The sequence below is a fragment of the Manacus candei genome, unplaced genomic scaffold, assembly GCF_025592945.1.
Source record: "Manacus candei isolate 608988 ecotype Guabito, Panama unplaced genomic scaffold, ASM2559294v1 h1tg000621l, whole genome shotgun sequence".
Taxonomy (NCBI): Eukaryota; Metazoa; Chordata; class Aves; order Passeriformes; family Pipridae; genus Manacus; species Manacus candei.
This window is the reverse complement of record NW_026138669.1, coordinates 20,856-40,128: the sequence shown is the minus strand read 5'-3', so window position 1 is coordinate 40,128 and position 19,273 is coordinate 20,856. Positions and strand designations below refer to the sequence as shown.

The 19,273-nt window shown below is 66.3% G+C and overlaps 1 protein-coding gene across 3 annotated transcripts; it reads right to left on the bottom strand.

Annotated features, from left to right (window-relative positions):
• Positions 1–977: 977 nt before the first annotated feature.
• On the bottom strand, positions 978–18,781 carry LOC127466154 (tudor and KH domain-containing protein-like). 3 transcript variants are annotated; one of them, XM_051776762.1, is made up of 14 exons: positions 18,640–18,781; positions 16,902–17,026; positions 14,542–14,648; positions 12,745–12,946; positions 10,992–11,131; positions 9,608–10,087; positions 9,487–9,559; positions 8,688–8,851; positions 7,320–7,492; positions 5,614–5,678; positions 4,724–4,875; positions 3,449–3,556; positions 1,996–2,122; positions 978–1,777 (listed from the first exon to the last, which is right to left on the bottom strand). In XM_051776762.1, the coding sequence occupies exons 2-14, from the start codon at positions 17,023–17,025 to the stop codon at positions 1,734–1,736; spliced, it is 1,959 nt and encodes a 652-aa protein (XP_051632722.1). In that variant the 5' UTR covers position 17,026; positions 18,640–18,781; the 3' UTR covers positions 978–1,733. The 3 variants fall into 3 exon arrangements, with proteins under 3 accessions (XP_051632722.1, XP_051632721.1, XP_051632719.1); XM_051776761.1 differs by having other exon boundaries at positions 9,487–9,640; positions 9,674–10,087; XM_051776759.1 differs by having other exon boundaries at positions 9,487–10,087.
• Between the last annotated feature and the right edge of the window lie 492 nt (positions 18,782–19,273).

The window sequence follows — 19,273 nt, the reverse complement described above, 5'->3', positions numbered from 1 at the left end:
CCACCACTGTATCCTGTGGAAAACGGGAATTCCCCCTACAACACCCCCCAGATCCTGTAGCCCCCCATTAACCCCCCTCAGACCCCACAACCCCCATTATACACCCCCCAGACCCTACAGCCTCCCCCCCTACACCCCACAGACCTTACAGCCCCCCCCCTACACCCCTCAGCCCCCATAACCCCCATTATCTCCCCTTCTCAGCCCTCACCAGCCCCTGGCTCAGGCTCAGGGCCGGTCCCGCCGTCCCCGGTACCCCTCCCGGTACAGCCCCCGGGGCACCTCCCCGTGCTCCCCCCGGCCCTCACCCACACCCCCTGCCCCCGTTACACCCCCCCGGCGCTCACCAGCCCGTGGCTCAGGCTCAGGGCCCGGCTCAGGGCCGGTCCCGCCGTCCCCACCGCCCTCAGTGCCAACATGGCGGCCTCCTCTCCCTCACGGCGCGCGAGGACCCCGCGGGCGCGCACTGCGCCTGCGCACAACTCCCTTCTCCCCGCGGCTAGGGATGCCCCGCCGCGCGCCTGCTTGGAACGCACTGCGCCTGCGCACAACTCCTTCCTCCACGGGGTGCCTGCTTGGAACGCACTGCGCCTGCGCACATCCCCCTTTCCTCCGCCGTGCGCCTGCTTGGAACGCACTGCGCCTGCGCACAACCGCCGTACGCCTGCTTGGAACGCACTGCGCCTGCGCACACCCCCTTTCCTCCGCCGTGCGCCTGCGCACAACCGCCGTGCGCCTGCTTGGAACGCACTGCGCCTGCGCACAACCGCCGTGTGCCTGCTTGGAACGCACTGCGCCTGCGCACAACCGCCGTGTGCCTGCTTGGAACGTACTGCGCCTGCGCACAACCGCCGTGTGCCTGCTTGGAACGTACTGCGCCTGCGCACATCCCCCTTTCCTCCGCCGCTGGGAAAGGGTCGGGACCCCCCCGGTAACCGCCGGGACCCCCCCGGGACCCCCCGGAGGAGGCGAAGCGCTGAGAAACGTTCCGTTTATTAACCCGGGACAACGAAGAGCTCGTCCCCCTCACAGAAAACAACAATCCCGGGGAGCGGGGGGGGGGATGTCCCCACGGCAGGCACGATGGAGACCCCCCCGGAGGGCCCGGGGGGCGGCGAGGGGACCGTCCGGGGGGGCGGCGGCACCGGGTGACAATCATGGTGGCATCGGGAGCGGCTCCAGGTGACAGTGATGGTGGCATTGGGGCAGCTCCAGGTGACAATGATGGCACTGGGGGCAGCTCCAGGTGACAACGGTGACATTGGGGCAGCTCCGGGTGACAGTGACGGTGTCATCAGGAACAGCTCCAGGTGACAGTGACAGGATCGCAGGGAGGTGCTCCAGGTGACAACGATGGTGTCATCAGGAGCAGCTCCAGGTGACAGCGATGGTGACATTGGGGCAGCTCCAGGTGACAGTGACGGTGTCACTAGGAACAGCTCCAGGTGACAGCGATGGTGTCATCAAGAACAGCTCCAGGTGACAGCGATGGTGTCATCAGGAACAGCTCCAGGTGACAGTGACAGTGTCACAGGAAGCAGCTCCAGGTGACAGTGACAGTGTCACCAGGAGCAGCTCCAGGTGACAGTGACAGTGTCACAGGGAGCAGCTCCAGGTGACAGCGATGGGGTCACCATGAACAGCTCCAGGTGACAGTGACGGTGTCACAGGGAGCAGCTCCAGGTGACAGCGATGGGGTCACCGGGAGCAGCTCCGGGTGCCCGGGCACACCCTCAGGTGACAGTGACAGTGTCCCTGGGCACGGGGCTGGTGGCATCTGCGGGAGCAGGGCAGGGGGTCAGAGGGGTGTCCCGGGAACGCCCCGGGAATGTCCCCAGGAATGTCCCCAGGGATTTCCCCCCTGGACTCACCAGGCAGGGGGGTCAGAGGGGTGTCCCCAGGAATGTCCCCCCCCAGACTCACCGGGCAGGGGGTCAGAGGGGTGTCCTGGGAACACCCCAGGAATGTCCCCAGGAATGTACCCCCCAGACTCACCGGGCAGGCTCCGGCAGGACGGGCTGTCCGGGGTGTCCCCCGTGCTCCGGCAGGACGGGCTGTCCGGGGTGTCCCCCGTGCTCCGGGGGGGGTCGGACACGAGGCTGGCGCTGGAGGTGACGCTGTCCTGTGTGGGACAGGAGGGGTGAGAGCTGGGGACAGCCCGGGGGACACCGGGGACATCATGGGGACAGCCCAGGGGACACCGGGGACATCATGGGGACATCCCACAGCCCAGGGGACACCGGGGACAGCCTGGGGACACCGGGGACAGCCCACAGCCCAGGGGACACTGGGGACATCATGGGGACACCGGGGACAGCCCAGGGGACACCGGGGACATCATGGGGACACCCCAGGGGACACCGGGGACATCCCACAGCCCAGGGGACACCAGAAACATCCTAGGGACAGCTCAGGGGACACCAGGGACATCCTGGGGACACCGGGGACAGCCTGGGGACACCGGGGACATCCCACAGCCCAGGAGACACCAGGAACATCCCAGGGACACCCCAGGGGACACCGGGGACAGCCTGGGGACACTGGGGACATCCCGGGGACACTGGGAATGTCCTACACCCCAGGGGACACCAGGACCATTGCAGGGACACTGGGACATCCCACAGCCCAGGGCACACCAGGACTATCCCAGGGACACCAGGACTGTCCGACATCCCAGGGACACTGGGACCACCCCATATCCCAGGGGACAATGGGACCATCCCAAAGGACACCAGGACCATCCCATATCCCAGGGCACACCAGGACCATCCCAGGGGACACCGGGACCGTCCCACATCCCTGGGAACACTGGGACCATCCCAGGGGACACCGGGACCATTCCAGGGACAGTGGGACCATCCCAGGGATACCGGGACCACCCCATATCCCAGGGGACAGTGGGACCACCCCCTATCCCTGGGGACAGTGGGACCATCCCAGGGGAGAGTGGGACCATCCCACATCCCAGGGGACACCGGGAAGAGCCAGGAGAGTTATCCTGGAGATGCTGGGACCGTCCCACTTCCCAGGGACAGCAGGACCACCCCACATCCCAGGGAACACTGGGACCATCCCAGGGGACAGTGGGACCCCCCCACATCCCAGGGGGGCACTGGGACCATCCCAGGGGACAGTGGGACCATCCCCTATCCCAGGGGACAGTGGAACCATCCCAGGGGACAGTGGCACCCCCCCACATCCCAGGGGGGCACTGGGACCATCCCAGGGGACAGTGGGACCATCCCCTATCCCAGGGGACAGTGGAACCATCCCAGGGGACAGCGAGACCCCCCCACATCCCAGGGGACACCGGGCCCACCCCACATCCCAAGGAACACTGGGACCATCCCAGGGGACACCAGGACCATCCCACATCCCAGGGGGGCACTGGGACCATCCCAGGGGGCACCGGGACCCCCCCCATCCCGGGAATGTGGGAGCAGCTCACCGGGGTGTCCTGTGCGGGGGGGGTTTGGGATCCCGGCCCCAAATCGTCCTCGGGGGGTCCTGGGATGGCAAATCCCAACCGGACCAGCTCCGCCCCCACGTCCAGGCGCTGCGGGAACGAGGGAATGAGGGGGAATACCGGGAATGGGGGTGGAATACTGGGAATGGGGGGGAATACTGGGAATGGGGGGACACCGGGAATGGGGGGGGGAACAGCAGGAATGGGGGGGAATACTGGGAATGGGGGGGGACAGCGGGAATGGGGGAGAGATACTGGGAATGGGGGGGAGATACTGGGAATGAGGGGACACTGGGAATGGGGGGGGAACAGCGGGAATGGGGGGGAAATACTGGGAATGGGGGGGAAATACTGGGAATGGGGGAACACCGGGAATGAGGGGGGAACACCGGGAATGAGGGGGGAACACCACGAATGGGGGAATACTGGGAATGGGGGGACACCGAGAATGGGGGGAGCACCAGGAATGAGGTGGAAATACTGGGAATTGGGGGGGAACGCCGGGAATGGGGGGAATACCAGGGAATGTTGGGAACACTGAGAAGGTTGGGAATGGTGGGAACACCAGGAATGTTGGGAATGGCAGTGGGAAGAGTGGGAAGGTCGGGAATGGCAGTGGGAACACCGGGAATGGTGGGAACACTGGGAATGGCAGGAATGGCAGTGGGAATGTTGGGAACGGTGGTGGGAAGAGCAGGAAGGTCGGGAAGGGTGGTGGGAGCAGTGGGAATGTCAGGAATGGCAGTGGGAACACCAGGAATGTTGGGAATGGCAGTGGGAACACCAGGAATAGTGGGAATGGTGGTGGGAACACTGGGAGTGGTGGGAATGGTGGTGGGAGCACCAGGAAGGCTGGGAATGGCAGTGGGAAGAGTGGGAATGTTGGGAATGGCAGTGGGAACACCAGGAATGGCGGGAATGGGGGTGGGAGCACCGGGAAGGTTGGGAATGGCAGTGGGAATGTTGGGAACAGTGGTGGGAAGAGCAGGAAGGTCGGGAATGGTGGTAGGAATACCAGAAATGGTGGGAACACTGGGAATGGTGGTGGGAACACTGGGAGTGGTGGGAATGGTGGTGGGAACACCAGGAAGGTTGGGAATGGCAGTGGGAAGAGCTGGAATGTTGGGAATGGTGGTGGGAACATGGGAAACATTGGGAATGGCGGTGGGAGCACCAGGAAGGTTGGGAATGGCAGTGGGAAGAGTTGGAAGGTTGGGAATGCCAGTGGGAGCACCGGGAATGTCGGGAGTGCCCCACCTGTCCGTGGTGTTGGGCGAAGAGGCGCAGGCTGGGCCGGGGCCAGGGCGTGGCGGGGCAGAAGCTGCAGAGCTGGGCCTCCAACGGCCTCCACTGGGCACAGCCCGTCAGCCGCTCAAAGGCGTCCAGGGCGGCCTCCTCCCAGTCGTTCCCTGCGGAGAACACCCGGATAACCGCCGGAGAACGGCGGGATAACAGCGGGAGAATGGCAGGATAACACTGGGATAATGACAAGATAATGCCAGGATAACACCAGGATCACACCAGGATAACACTGGGATAACACCAGGAGAACACCGGGATAACGCTGGGATAACACTGGGAGAATGCCCAGAGAACACTGGCAGAATGCTGGGAGAACACCACGATAACACTGGGAAAACACCGGGATAACACTGGGATAACACCGGGATAACACTGGGATAACACTGGGATAACACTGGGATAACACCAGGAGAACACTGGGATAACACCAGGAGAACACTGGGATAACACCAGGAGAACACTGGGATAATGCTGGGATAACACTGGGATAACACCGGGATAACACTGGGATAACGTTGAGAGAACACTGGGATAACACTGGGATAACACCAGGATCACACTGGGATAACAGTGGGATCACACCGGGATAACAGCGGGATAACAGCAGGATAACAGTGGGATAACGCCAGGAGAACACCAGGATAACAGCGGGATAAGCCCGGGATAAGCCCGGGATAACAGCAGGATAACAGCAGGATAACAGTGGGATAACACCAGGAGAACACTGGGATAACCCCGGGATAACAGCAGGATAACAGTGGGATAACACTGGGATAACGCCAGGATAATCCCGGGATAACAGCGGGATTGGGGTGGGCTCGGGGCCGGTGCCCCCCCAGACTGACCCGAGGGGACGATCCCGGCCAGGCTGCACTCGATGGCCTGGAAGGGCAGGCTCAGGAAATCCCCCCTGGAAAGGGAAAAGGGACCGTCAGGGATGGGGAGGGACAGGAGGGACAGGGGGAGGGACAGGGGGCAAAAGGGACAGGGGAGGGACAGGGGAGAGGGAGAGGGGAGGGACAGGGGGACAGGAGGGACAGGGAACAGGGGAGGGACAGGGGACAGGGGAGGGATGGAGGGACAGGGGGCAAAGGGGACAGGGGGAGGGACGGGGGGACAGGGGAGGGACAGGGGGGAGGGGGGACAGGGGAGGGATGAGGGACAGGAGGGAGAGGGGAGGGACAGGGGAGGGACAGGGGGCAAAGGGGACAGGGGAGGGACAGGGGACAGGGGGAGGGACAGGGGAGGATGGGGGAGGGACAAGGCACAGGGGTCAAAGGGGCCAGGGGAGGGACAGGAAGTGCCCAAGGGTCCCCAAAATGGGCCCAGCCAGAGCACCCCATGGGAAGGGTGGGGGGACCCCCAGAAGACCCCAAAGGGAAGGTCTGAGGGGACAGGGGAGGGACAGGAGGGGCTGGAGGTGCCCAAGGGGGTTTCCCGAGGTCCCACTTGGAAGGCACAGGGATGAGGGGATCCCCAAAATGGGCACAGCCAGGGCACCCCATGGGGAGGGTGGGGGGACCCCCAAAAGACCCCAAAGGGAAGGTCTGAGGGGACAGGGGAGGGCACAGCCAGGGCACCCCATGGGAAGGGTGGGGGGACCCCCAGAAGACCCCAAAGGGAAGGTCTGAGGGGCCAGGGGAGGGACAGGAGGGACAGGAAGTGCCCAAGGGTCCCCAAAATGGGCACAACCCATGGGGAGGGTGGGAGGACCCCCAAAAGACCCCAAGGGAAGGTCTGAGGAGACAGGGAGGGAGAGGAGGGACAGGAGGTGCCCAAGGGTCCCCCGAATGGGCCCAGCCAGGGCACCCCATGGGGAGGGTGGTGGGACCCCCAAAAGACCCCAAAGGGAAGGTCTGAGGGGCCAGGGGAGGGAACAGCCAGGGTACCCCATGGGGAGGGTGGGGGGACCCCCAAAAGACCCCAAAGGGAAGGTCTGAGGGGCCAGGGGAGGGAACAGCCAGGGTACCCCAATGGGGAGGGTGGGGGGATCCCCAAAAGACCCCAAAGGGAAGGTCTGAGGGGCCAGGGGAGGGACAGGAGGGACAGGAAGTGCCCAAGGGTCCCCAAAATGGGCACAACCCATGGGGAGGGTGGGAGGACCCCCAAAAGACCCCAAGGGAAGGTCTGAGGAGACAGGGAGGGAGAGGAGGGACAGGAGGTGCCCAAGGGTCCCCCGAATGGGCCCAGCCAGGGCACCCCATGGGGAGGGTGGTGGGACCCCCAAAAGACCCCAAAGGGAAGGTCTGAGGGGCCAGGGGAGGGAACAGCCAGGGTACCCCATGGGGAGGGTGGGGGGACCCCCAAAAGACCCCAAAGGGAAGGTCTGAGGGGCCAGGGGAGGGAACAGCCAGGGTACCCCAATGGGGAGGGTGGGGGGATCCCCAAAAGACCCCAAAGGGAAGGTCTGAGGGGCCAGGGGAGGGACAGGAGGTGCCCAAGGGTCCCCAAAATGGGCCCAGCCAGGACCCCAAACCCCCAGGAGGGAACTCCCAGCCGGCCACCCCGTTATCCCGGGATTCTCCCGGGGTTGTCCCGGGGCTGTCCCCACCTGAGGGTCCGCAGGGCCTCCCGGGGGGCCTCCCCGTTGTCCCCGAAGTCCACGTAGTACAGGTCCCAGTGGCCGTTGTCCAGCATGGCCAGCACGCGGGCACGGTACCACTGCCCGTCCCCGGGGTATGGGGCGGCCACGATGTCACCGGGACGGACGGACACAGGGGGGCACTGCGGACAGAGGGACAGTCAGGGACAGGGGGACAGTGAGGGGACAGGGGGACAGAGAGGGGACAGGGGGGACAGTCAGGGGACAGGGGGACAGCCAGGGGACAGGGAGGGGACAGAGGGACAGCCAGGGGACAGGGGGGACAGTCAGGGACAGGGAGGGGACACTGGGGATAGAGGGACAGCCAGGGGACAGGGGGGACAGCCAGGGGAGGTACCACTGCCCGTCCCCGGGGTACGGGGCGGCCACGATGTCACCGGGACGGACGGACACAGGGGGGCACTGCGGACAGAGGGACAGTCAGGGGACAGCCAGGGGACAGGGGGACAGTGAGGGGGACACTGGGGACAGGGAGGGGACAGCCAGGGGACACAGGGGACAGGGGGACAGCCAGGGACAGTGGGACAGCCAGGGGAGGTACCACTGCCCGTCCCCGGGGTACGGGGCCGCCACGATGTCACCGGGACGGACCGACACAGGGGGACACTGGGGACAGAGGGACAGTCAGGGGACAGCCAGGGGACAGGGGGACAGTGAGGGGACAGAGGGGACAGGGAGGGGACAGCCAGGGGACACTGGGGACAGGGGGACAGTGAGGGGAGGTACCACTGCCCGTCCCCGGGGTATGGGGCGGCCACGATGTCACCGGGACGGACGGACACAGGGGGGCACTGCGGACAGAGGGACAGTCAGGGGACAGGGAGGGGACACTGGGGACAGAGGGGGATAGTCAGGGACAGGGAGGGGACAGGGGGACAGGGAGGGGACACAGAGGGGACACAGAGGGGACACAGAGGTAACACAGGAGAACACAGGGGGTGTGACATCACTGTGACAAGTGAGGGGACACAGAGGAGACACAGAGGGGACCCAGGTGCCCCGGGGGTCTCATGGGGTGGGTGACATCACTGTGACAAGGGGAGGACACAGAGGGGATAGGGAGAGGACACAGAGGGTCCCCAGAGGGTCCCCAGGTGCCTGGGGGTCTCACGGGGTGGGTGACATCACTGTGACAAGGGGGGGGGGACACAGAGGGTCCCCAGAGGGTCCCGGGGGTCTCACAGGGTGGGTGACATCGCTGTGACAAGGGGGGGGGGACACAGAGGGGACAGGGAGGGGACATAGGGGACACAGAGGGGACACAGAGGGGTCCCAGAGGGGTCCCAGAGGGTCCCCAGAGGGTCCCGGGGGTCTCACGGGGTGGCTGCTGCCGTAGTAGTGCCCCATCTCGCGGGTGAGCTTGTCGAGCTGCAGGGAGCGGCTGCCCAGCAGCTGCACCCAGAAGTGCCCGGGGCTCTCGGCCGCCGACACGAACACCTCCAGCTGCTCGTCCGCCGGGAAGCTCAGATCCGGGCTGGGAACTGCGGGGACGGGGCGGGAACGGGGCGGGAACGGCCCGGGCTGGGGCACGGGGGCAGCCAGGAACGGCCCCGGGGCCTCGGGGACAGACCCGGCTTCCCCTTGCCAGCTCCTGGCTGCTCATTCCCAACCCCTGGCTGCTCATTCCCAGCCCCTGGCTGCTCATTCCCAGCCCCTGGCTGCTCATTCCCAACCTCTTCGTCTTCTTGCTCCTCATTCCCACCCTCTGGCTCCTCATTCCCAACCTCTGGCTCCTCATTCCCAGCCCCTGGCTCCTCCTGAGCCTCATTCCCAGCCCCTGGTTCCTCATTCCCAGCTTCTAGTTGCTCATTCCCAGCCCCTGCTTCCTCCAGATCCTCATTCCAACTTCTGGTTCCTCATTCCCAACCTCTTGGTCCTCCAGCTCCTCATTCCCAGCTTCTGGCTGCTCATTCCCACCCTCTGGCTCCTGCAGCTCTTCATCCCCCTGCTCTGCCTCCTCCAGATCCCCATTCCCAACCTCTGGCTCCTCATTCCCAGCCCTGCCTTCCCATTCCCAACCCCTGGCTCCTCATTCCCACCCTCTGGCTCCTCATTCCCTCCTCTCCCTCCCCGGAGTTTTCCACCCCCATCCCAAGGGGCGACAACAAACCCTCACCCTCAAACTTTTCCACCGGCGGCTCCTCTGGCTCCTCCTTCCCATTCTCCAGCTCCTCATTCCTGTTTTCCAGCTCCTCATTCCCGTTCTCCAGCTCCTTCAGCTCCAGCCCAAGCTCCACCTCCTCGTTCCCGTTTTCCAGCTCCTTCCCGAGCTCTGTCTCCTCGTTCCCGAGCTCCGGCTCCACATTCCCGAGCTCCGACTCCTCCTTCCCAAACTCCAGCTCCTCCTTCCCGAGCTCTGACTCCTCATTCCCGAGCTCCAGCTCCTCCTTCCCGAGCTCCGGCTCCTCCTTCCCAAGCTCCGGCTCCTCCTTCCCGAGCTCCGGCTCCTCCTTCCCAAGCTCCGGCTCCTCCTTCCCAAACTCCGGCTCCTCCGTCCCCTCGCTCCCATCCCGCTGCCCGGGGACTGTCCCTTCCCAGCACTCCCCATCCCAGCGCTCCGACATCCCGGCGGGAAGCGGCTCCGGGAGCGGCTCCGGGAGCGGCTCCGTGTCCCGGCGGCTGCCCAGGGGCTGCTTCCGAGGGCAGCGGGAGGCGGCTGCCTGGGCCAGGTCCCTGCGGAACGCCGCGTCCTCCGACAGCTTCTCCAGGATCAGCCGCTGCGAACGGGACAACGGGCCGGGGATGGCAGAGCCAGGGGGATCCGGGGGGATCCAGAGGGGATTCAGGCACCCCCATCCCACCAGGGCATGGATCCCAGATCCAGCAGGATCCATCGGGATCCAGGCACCCCCATCCCACCGAGACATGGATACCAGATCCAGAGGGATCCAGAGGGATCCAGGCTCCCCCATCCCACCAGGGCATGGATCCCAGATCCATTGGGATCCAATGGGATCCAGCAGGATCCAGGCTCCCCCATCCCACCAGGGCATGGATCCCAGATCCAGCAGGATCCATCGGGATCCAGGTACCCACCAGGGCATGGATACCCAATCCAGGGGGATCCATTGGGATCCATTGGGATCCAGGCACTCCCATCCCACCAGGGCATGGATCCCAGATCCATTGGGATCCAGCAGGATCCATTGGGATCCAGGCTCACCCACCCCACCAGGGCATGGATACATGATCCAGCGGGATCCAGGCTCATCCTTCCCACCAGGGCATGGATACTGAATCTGGTGGGATCCATCGGGATCCATGCTCCCCCATCCCACCAGGGCATGGATCCCAGATCCAATGGGATCCATCGGGATCCATCGGGATCCAGGCTCCCCCACCCCACCAGGGCATGGATCCCAGATCCAACAGGATCCATTGGGATCCATGGGGATCCATGCTCCCCCATCCCACCAGGGCATGGATCCCAGATCCAATGGGATCCATCGGGATCCAGGCTCCCCCACCCCACCAGGGCATGGATCCCAAATCCAACAGGATCCATTGGGATCCATGGGGATCCAGGCTCATCCTTCCCACCAGGGCATGGATCCCAGATCCATTGGGATCCATGGGGATCCACGGGGATCCAGGCTCCCCCAGCCCGCCCTCCCCGCTCACCTTGGCGGCCTCGACCTCCCGGCGCGTCCCCGAGATGTGGATGACCCGCAGTGGGGCCAGGCTGGCCTCGGGATCCCGCCCACACTCCACCCTGGCCCCGGAGAGCCGGCGGATCCCGCGGACCGTCTCCCCGCCCCGGCCTGCGGAGGAGGGACCCCGGGAGAGTGAGGGATGGAGGGATGGAGGGAGTGGGAATGGGGGGGGGGAATTCCCGATGGGACGTTGAGGGGAGGGAGAAAAGGGGATTTGGGATCCCAGCAGGATTTGGGGGGGGTTGGGAGGGGACTGGGATGGGAAGGGGGGAAGGGATCCTCGGGGATAAGGGAGTGGGAAGGGAGTGGGATGTCAGGATGGGAAGGGGGGAAGGGATCCTCAGGGGGGTCAGGGTGTATCCCACAGGATCAGACATATCCCACAAGACCGGAGGGTGCCCGGGGGGGTCAGGGTGTATCCCATGTAACCAGGGGGTATCCCGGGGGGGTCAGGGTGTATCCCCCATGACCAGGGGTATCCCACATGACCAGGGGGTATCCCACGTGACCATGAATATCCCATGTGATCAGGGGGATCCCATGTGATTGGGGAGGGTCCTCTGGGATCAGGGGGGTCCCATCTGATCAGGGTGTATCCCACGTGACCAGGGTGAATCCCCCACAACCAGGGGGTGCCCGGGGGGGTCAGGGTGTATCCCAGGGGGGATCAGGGGTATCCCACGGGATCAGGGTGTATCCCACGTAACCAGGGGTGTCCCGGGGGAATCAGGGATATCCCACGGGATCAGGGTATATCCCGTGTGACCAGGGGGTATCCCGGGGGGGTCAGGGTGTATCCCCCATGACCAGGGTGTATCCCATGTGACCAGGGGGTGCCTGGGGGGGGTCAGGGTGTATCCCATGTAACCAGGGGGTATGCCGGGGGGGTCAGGGTGTATCCCACATGACCAGGGTGTATCCCAAGGGACCAGGGTGTATCCCACAGGATCAGGGGTATCCCACATGACCAGGGGGTATCCCACGTGACCAGGGGTATCCCAAGGGATCAGACATATCCCATGGGATCAGGGGGTATCCCATGGGATCAGAGGGGTCCCATCTGATCAGGGGGTGTCCCATGGGATCAGGGGGTATCCCGGGGGGGTCAGGGTGTATCCCCCATGACCAGGGTGTATCCCAAGGGATCAGGGGGTGCCCCATGGGATCAGGGTGTATCCCCCATGACCAGGGTGTCCCATGGGATCAGGGGGTGTCCCGGGGGGGGGTCAGGGTGTATCCCCCATGACCAGGATGTATCCCCCATGCCCAGGGTGTATCCCATGTGACCAGGCTGTATCCCGGGGGGGTCAGGGTGTATCCCACATGCCCAGGGTGCATCCCCCATGACCAGGGTGCATCCCCCATGACCAGGGTGCATCCCCCATGACCAGGGTGTATCCCCCATGCCCAGGGTGTATCCCCCATGACCAGGGTATATCCCCCATGACCAGGGTGTATCCCGGGGGGGGTCAGGGTGTATCCCATGGAATCAGGGTCTATCCCATGGGATCAGGGTGTATCCCAGGGGGGTCAGGGTGTATCCCACATGCCCAGGGTGTATCCCCCATGACCAGGGTGTATCCCACACAACCAGGGGGTGCCCGGGGGGGGTCAGGGTGTATCCCCCATGACCAGGGTGGCCCATGGGATCAGGGGGTGTCCCGGGGGGGTCAGGGTGTATCCCACAGGATCAGGGGGTGCCCGGGGGGGTCAGTAGGTACCGATGATCCTGCCCAGGGCCCTGCCGGGCACCCTGAGCTCCTCGGCCACGGGGGCACAGTCGGCCAGCAGGCTCAGCACGGCCGCCTTGGCCCGGCACGCCCGGGCCGGGGACCCCCAGATCCGCACCAGGGCCCCCTCCTCGGGGTCCTCCCCCTCCTCGGCCTCCCGCACCGCGATCTGAGCGCCCGTCTCACGCCGCAGCTGAGGGAAAACGGGGAAAAGGGGTGTCCCAGGGATCCCAGTACATCCAGGGGGGTGTCCCAGTGCTCCCAGTACCCCCAGGGGGGTGTCCCAGTGCTCCCAGTACATCCAGGGGGTGTTCCCAGGGCTCCCAGTACCCCCAGGGTGTCCCACAACGGGAAAAGGGGTGTTCCCAGGGATCCCAGTACATCCAGGGTTGTGTCCCAGTGCTCCCAGTACCCCCCCCACTCCCAGGGGGGTGTCCCCAGTGCTCCCAGTACATCCAAGGGGGTGTCCCAGTGCTCCCAGTACATCCAGGGGGTGTCCCAGGGATCCCAGTACATCCAGGGGGTGTCCCAGTGCTCCCAGTACATCCAGGGGGTGTTCCCAGGGATCCCAGTAACACCAGGGTGTCCCACAACGGGAAAAGGGGTGTCCCCAGGGATCCCAGTACTCCCAGGGGGGTGTCCCAGTGCTCCCAGTACTCCCAGGGGGGTGTCCCAGTGCTCCCAGTACCCCCAGGGGGGTGTCCCCAGTGCTCCCAGTACATCCAGGGGATGTCCCAGTGCTCCCAGTACATCCAGGGTGTCCCAGTGCTCCCAGTACATCCAGGGGGTGTCCCAGTGCTCCCAGTACATCCAGGGGGTGTTCCCAGGGATCCCAGTAACACCAGGGTGTCCCACAACGGGAAAAGGGGTGTTCCCAGGGCTCCCAGTACATCCAGGGTGTCCCACACTGGGAAAAGGGGTGTCCCAGGGATCCCAGTACATCCAGGGGGTGTTCCCAGTGCTCCCAGTACATCCAGGGGGTGTTCCCAGGGATCCCAGTAACATCAGGGTGTCCCACAACGGGAAAAGGGGTGTTCCCAGGGCTCCCAGTACATCCAGGGGGTGTCCCAGTGCTCCCAGTACCCCCAGGGGGGTGTCCCAGGGCTCCCAGTACACCAGAGGGCCCCACACTGGGAAAAGGGGTGTCCCCAGTGCTCCCAGTACCCCCAGGGAGGTGTCCCAGTGCTCCCAGTACCCCCAGTCCAACACCCACCTGGTTGATGGTGGTCCCACCCCAGCATTTGGGGGGTCCCAGTGCTCCCAGTATAACCCCCACCTGGTTGATGGTGGTCCCACACCAAGAACAGGGGTGTCCCAGTGTTCCCAGTGCCCCCAGTGCTCCCAGTTCCCCCAGTATAACCCCCACCTGGTTGATGGTGGTCCCTCACCAGGATTTGGGGTGTCCCAGTGCTCCCAGTTCCCCAGTTCCACACCCACCTGGTTGATGGTGGTCCCACACCAGGATTTGGGGTGTCCCAGTGCCCCCAGTGCTCCCAGTTCCCCCAGTATCCCCAGTACAACCCCCACCTGGTTGATGGTGGTCCCACACCAGGATTTGGGGTGTCCCAGTGCTCCCAGTGCTCCCAGTATCCCCAGTTCCCCCAGTATAACCCCCACCTGGTTGATGGTGGTCCCACCCCAGGAACAGGGGTCTCCCAGTGCTCCCAGTGCCCCCAGTGCTCCCAGTACCCCCAGTATCCCACCCACCTGGTTGATGGTGGTCCCACCCCAGGAACAGGGGTGTCCCAGTGCCCCCAGTGCTCCCAGTATCCCCAGTATAACCCCCACCTGGTTGATGGTGGTCCCCCGGCGCCCGATGAGGGATCTCATGGCCCCCCGTGGGACCCTCACCTCGAGCTCCAGCCCCTCGTCCCCCACGTAGGTCAGGGGAGCCTCTGGGGGGGACACGGGGGGGGGGACACGTCCCAAAAGGGTCCCAGAACGGACAGGGACCCCCCTGAGGGGGTTCCAAGGAACAGACAGGGAATTCCCGGTGGGAAAAGTGACACCAAGAGCCCCCCCTTCCCACAGGGGGTCCCAGGGGGTCCCCAAAGGGTGCCCAGGGGGTCCTCAGAGGGTCCCCAGGAGGTCCCAGAAGGGACAGGGGGGGGTTCCAAGGAACACACAGGGAATTCCCGGTGGGAAAAGTGACTCCAACAGCCCCCCCTCCCCACAGGGGGTCCCAGGGGGTCCCTAAATGGTCCCCAAAGGGTTCCCAGGGGGTCCCAGAAGGGACAGGGACCCCCCTGAGGGGGCTCCAAGGAACACACAGGGAATTCCCGGCGGGAAAAGTGACTCCAACCCCCTCTCCCCACAGGGGGTCCCAGGGGGTCCCCAAAGGGTCCCCACAAAGTCCCCAGAGGGTCCCCAGGTGGTCCCAGAAGGGACAGGGACCCCCCTGAGGGGGTTCCAAGGAACACACAGGGAATTCCCGGTGGGGAAAGCGACTCCAACCCCCACTCTCCCTGCCCGGGGGATGTCCCGGGGGGGTCCCACCCACCCCTGGAGACCCCTCCCCTCTCCCCTTCCCCGGGGGTGTCCCATGGGGTGTCCTGGGGGGATGTCCCACTTCTGGACTCCCCTCCCCTCTCCCTCCCCGGGGGGGGTCCCGGGGGTCTCACCCACCCCTGGAGCCCTCTCCTTGTCCCAAGGGGTGTCCCGGGGGTGTCCGGGGGGTCCCACCCACCCCTGGAGCCCTCTCCCTGTCCGGGGGGTGTCCCGAGGGGGTCTCACCCACCTCTGGCCTCCCCTCCCCTCTCCCTGTCCCAGGGGGTGTCCCGGGGGTCTCACCCACCCCTAGAGACCCCTCCCTGTCCTGGGGGGGTCCCACACACCCCTGGACTCCCCTCCCCCTCTCCCTGTCCCGGGGGGTGTCCCGGGGGTCTCACCCACCCCTGGAGCCCTCTCCTTGTCCCAGGGGGTGCCCCGGGGGTCTCACCCACCCCTGGAGCCCTCTCCCTCCCCGGGGGGTGTCCGGGGGGTGTCCCGGGGGGTGTCCCGGGGGTCCCACCCACCCCTGGAGCCCTCTCCCTTCCCAGGGGGTGTCCTGGGGGGTGTCCCGGGGGGGGTCCCGGGGGTCTCACCCACCCCTGGAGCCCTCTCCCTCCCCGGGGGTGTCCCAGGCGTCCCACCCACCCCTGGACTCCTCTCCCTGCCCAGGGGGTGTCCCGGGGGTCTCACCCACCCCTGGACTCCCCTCCCCTCTCCCTCCCCTGGGGGTGTCCCATGGGGTGTCCTGGGGGGGTGTCCCGGGGGTGTCCCGGGGGTCTCACCCACCCCTGGAGCCCTCTCCCTGCCCCAGGGGGGTGTCCCAGGGGGTCCCACCCACCCCTGGACTCCTCTCCCTGTCCCGGGGGGTGTCCCGGGGGTCTCACCCACCCCTGGACTCCCCTCCCCTCTCCCTTCCCGGGGAGTGTCCCAGGGGGGTGTCCCGGGGGGGTGTCCCGGGGGTCTCACCCACCCCTGGCCTCCCCTCCCCTCTCCCTGCCCGGGGGGTGTCCCGGGGGTCCCACCCACCCCTGAAGCCCTCTCCCTGTCCCAGGGGGTGTCCCGGGGTGTCCCGGGGGTCTCACCCACCCCTGGACTCCTCTCCCTGTCCCGGGGGGTGTCCCGGGGGTCTCACCCACCCCTGGAGCCCTCTCCCTGTCCCAGGGGGTGTCCCGGGGGGTCCCGGGGGTCTCACCCACCCCTGGAGCCCTCTCCCTGTCCCAGGGGGTGTCTCGGGGGGTCCCGGGGGTCTCACCCACCCCGGACTCCTCTCCCTGTCCCGGGGGGTGTCCCGGGGGTCCCACCCACCCCTGAAGCCCTCTCCCTGTCCCAGGGGGTGTCCCGGGGGTGTCCCGGGGGTCTCACCCACCCCTGGACTCCTCTCCCTGTCCCGGGGGGTGTCCCGGGGGTCTCACCCACCCCTGGAGCCCTCTCTCTGCCTGGGGGGTGTCCCGGGGGTGTCCCAGGGGTCTCACCCACCCCTGGACTCCTCTCCCTGTCCCGGGGGGGGTCCCGGGGGTCTCACCCACCCCTGGAGCCCTCTCCCTGCCCGGGGGGTGTCCCGGGGGTGTCCCGGGGGTCTCACCCACCCCCTGGAGCCCTCTCCCTCCCCAGGGGGTGTCCCGGGGGTGTCCCGTGGGGGTCCCGGGGGTCTCACCCACCTCTGGCCTCCCGGTACCTGCGGTACAGGATGTAGCCCACGGTGGCGGCCGCGGGGACCCCCAGGAGCACGGCGGCCTTTTGCACCCCACTGAGGGTCTGCCACGAGCCCCCCGGGCCTGCCATGCTGGGGGGGGGAACTGGGGTTACTGGGGGGGACTGGGGGGGGCCGGGACCCCCAATGTGCCATGCTGGGGGGGGGAACTGGGGTTACTGGGGGGGACTGGGGGGGGGCCGGGACCCCCAATCTGCCATGCTGGGGGGGGGAACTGGGGTTACTGGGGGGGACTGGGGGGGGCCGGGACCCCCAATCTGCCATGCTGGGGGGGGGGAACTGGGGTTACTGGGGGGGACTGGGGGGGGTCAGGACCCCCAATCTGCCATGCTGGGAGAGGGTGGGATGGAACGGGGGAACTGGGGTTACTGGGGGGGAACTGGGGCCTGCCATGCTGGGGGGGGAACTGGGGTTACTGGGGGGGCTGGAGGGGGCCAGGACCCCCAATCTGCCATGCTGGGAGGGGGTGGAATGGGGAACTGGGGTTACTGGGGGGACTGGAGGGAGTCAGGACCCCCACCCACCATCCGGGGCTGGGACAGGGGAACTGGGGTTACTGGGGGGTTACTGGTAGGTGCCACGACCCCCTGTCCACCATCCTGGGCTGAAATGGGGGGAACTGGGGTCACTGGGAGGGACTGGGGGGTTAATGGGGGGTGCGAGGACCCCCCCATCTACCATCCTGGGCTGAAATGGGGGGAACTGGGGTTACTGGGGGGTTACTGGGGGGTTACCGGAGGGTTACTGGTGGTACAGGGGAGTTACTGGGGGTTACTGGGAGGTTACTGGGAATTATTGGGGGGTTACTGGGGGGATACAGGTGAGTTACTGGGGGGTTACTGGGAATTATTGGGGGTTACTGGTGGTACAGGGGAGTTACTGGGGGTTACTGGGGATTACCAGGGGGTTAATGGGACTTACTGGGGGTTACTGGGAGGTTACCGGGGGGGTAACAGCAGTTACTGGGAGTTACTGGGAGTTACTGGGGGTTACTGGGAATTATTGGGGGTTACTGGTGGTACAGGGGAGTTACTGGGAGTTACTGGGGGTTACTGACGGGGTAACAACAGTTACAGGGAGTTACTGGGGGTTACTGGGGGGTTACCGGGAGGTTACCGGGGGGGTAACGACAGTTCCAGGGAGTTACTGGGGGGTACTGGAGGGTTACTGGGAGTTACTGGGGGTTACTGGGGGGTTACCGGGGTGGTAACAGCAGTTACAGGGCGTTATTGGGGGGTTACCGGGGGGGTACCAGAGGGTTACTGGGAGTTACTGGGGGGTTACCAGAGGGTACCGGAGGGTTACTGGGGGTTACTGGGGGGTTACCGGGGCGGTAACAGCAGTTACAGGGGGTTACTGGGGCGTTACCGGGGGTTAGTGGAGGGTTACTGGGGGTTACTGGGGGGTTACCGGGGGGGTAACAGCAGTTACAGGGCGTTACTGGGGGGTTACCGGGGGGTTACTGGGGCGTTACCGGGGGTTACCGGGGGGTTACTGGGAGTTACTGGGGCGTTACCGGAGGGTATCGGGGGGTTCCCGGGGGGGTTCCCGGGAACCGGGCTGAGCCACAGCGAGGACCCTCCACCCTCACGGAGGGTCCGGGGGGGCCGCCCAGGCCTCGGCCCCGGTCCCGGTGCACCGGCAGCGGAGCCGCCGCCGCCCCCCCCCGCGTGTTCTCAGGGTACCTGCGGGTGCCGGTGCCGCCCCCTCGGTCCCGGTTGAGCCCCGGTTCGGTCCCGGTTTGGCCCCGGTTGGGCCCCGGTTCGGTCCCGGTTCGGCCCCGGCGCCGCCGCCGCCTCCCGCGCCCCGCCGTTGGCCCCGCCCCCTCCCGCCCTCACAGCCAATCACGGCGCGGCCCTGCCCAGCTCCGCCAATCACCGCGCGGCTCCCATCGCTCTCCCCAGCCAATCACCGCCTGGAGCAGCGCCGGCCAATCGCCGCGAGGCCTCCCACAGTTGGGGGCGGGACCTAACGGGGAATAAGGCGGCCAATCCGCGGCGCGCGGCGCAGGGAGGAGCCAATCAGAGGTCGGAGCGGCGGCGAGAGCCCGCCCACCGCGCGTGAGTGACGGGCGCGGCGGCCAATCAGCAGCGCGGACGGCGGCCGCACGTGCCGCCCCAGGGTGTCTCCACGTGCCGGCCGGGACTGAGGGGCGGACGAGACCGGGACCCCAAAACCGGCTTTATTTCCCTTAAAATGCAGCCGAGGGCACCCCGGCACCCGCCCCTCCTGCACCCCGCACCGGGGCACGGCGCGGGCACCCCCGGGGGTGACAAGGGGGGGGGTCCCTCCCGAGTTTTGGGGGGTTCCCGGGGGAGG

Coding starts and splice junctions, on each gene's coding strand:
- LOC127466154 (XM_051776759.1), bottom strand. CDS start 17,025: ATGGCAGGCCCGGGGGGCTCGTGGCAGACCCTCAGTGGGGTGCAAAAG. Junction 12,947..14,541: donor GGGGGACCACCATCAACCAG/GTGGGGGTTATA, acceptor GTTTTCCCTCAG/CTGCGGCGTGAGACGGGCGC. Junction 3,557..4,723: donor TCGCCCAACACCACGGACAG/GTGGGGCACTCC, acceptor TCGTTCCCGCAG/CGCCTGGACGTGGGGGCGGA.